The sequence below is a fragment of the Octodon degus genome, unplaced genomic scaffold (genome assembly GCF_000260255.1).
Source record: "Octodon degus isolate 3935 unplaced genomic scaffold, OctDeg1.0 scaffold00104, whole genome shotgun sequence".
In the NCBI taxonomy this organism is placed as follows: Eukaryota; Metazoa; Chordata; class Mammalia; order Rodentia; family Octodontidae; genus Octodon; species Octodon degus.
Window position 1 is genome coordinate 583,632 of NW_004524680.1, and position 799 is coordinate 584,430.

The 799-nt window shown below is 79.8% G+C and overlaps 1 protein-coding gene across 2 annotated transcripts in view; it reads left to right on the plus strand.

The window, feature by feature from the left end:
• Positions 1–269: 269 nt before the first annotated feature.
• Tmem121b (transmembrane protein 121B) overlaps positions 270–799 on the plus strand; it is a 1,847-nt gene continuing 1,317 nt past the window's right edge. Inside the window, exon 1 of one of the 2 annotated variants that reach the window (XM_004638848.1) lies at positions 270–799. In XM_004638848.1, the coding sequence (XP_004638905.1) occupies positions 270–799 (530 nt within the window). The other variant, XM_004638849.1, reaches the window with a different exon arrangement.

Genomic DNA, 799 nt, shown 5'->3' on the forward strand with positions numbered 1-799 from the left:
GCCAGCTCCCTCTCCAGTCGGCGGGGCTCGCTCCCCGCCTCCGCCCCCGCCTCTCCCGGTCCCCGCGATCCGCTCGGCTCTTCGCCCGCCCCCGTTGCCAACCGCCCCGAGCTTGGCTCGCCCAGTACGGTGGCTCCAGTCCGGATCTCGCGGCTACTCGACCCGGGTCCGAGTCCCGGCCGCTGGGGAGGCGGCGGCGGCTGGCCCGGGCTCCCCTCGGCCGCCTTCGCGGGCCCGAGGTCGGCTGGGAGGGAGCCCCGCGGAGGACAATGCACCCGGCGCTCGGCCACCCTCGCTCTGTCTCCGTCTCGTCCGGCTCCTTCCCGCCGCCCCCCGCCGCCGCCCGGCCGCAGCCGCTCTTCCTGCGCGGGGGCCCCTCCCGCGGCCGGCGAGGCTCGGGGGACAGCGGCACCAGCACCAGCACCAGCCGGGGGGGCGGCGGCGGCAGACGCGGCGGGGGCGGCGGCTCCCCGAGCAGCAGCACGGGCGCCGAGCGTGAGGACGACGACGAGAGCCTGAGCATCAGCAAGCCCCTGGTGCCCGCAGCCGCCGCGCTCCCGGGGCCCCCGGCGCAGGGGGGCGCCCCCTCCGCCCCGGCCTCTGCCCCTGCTGCGGCGCCGGCCGCGCTGTCCTCCTGCACCTCCGCCTCCACGCCCACCTCCTGCAGCATGACCGCCGCGGACTTCGGCGAGGGTTCGGCGGCCGTCGGAGGCCCAGGGGGCCGCTCGGCAGGGGTTGCGGGCGGCCCGGGCACCGGCAGCGGCGCCTCCTGCTGCTCGTGCTGCTCGTGCTGCGGGCG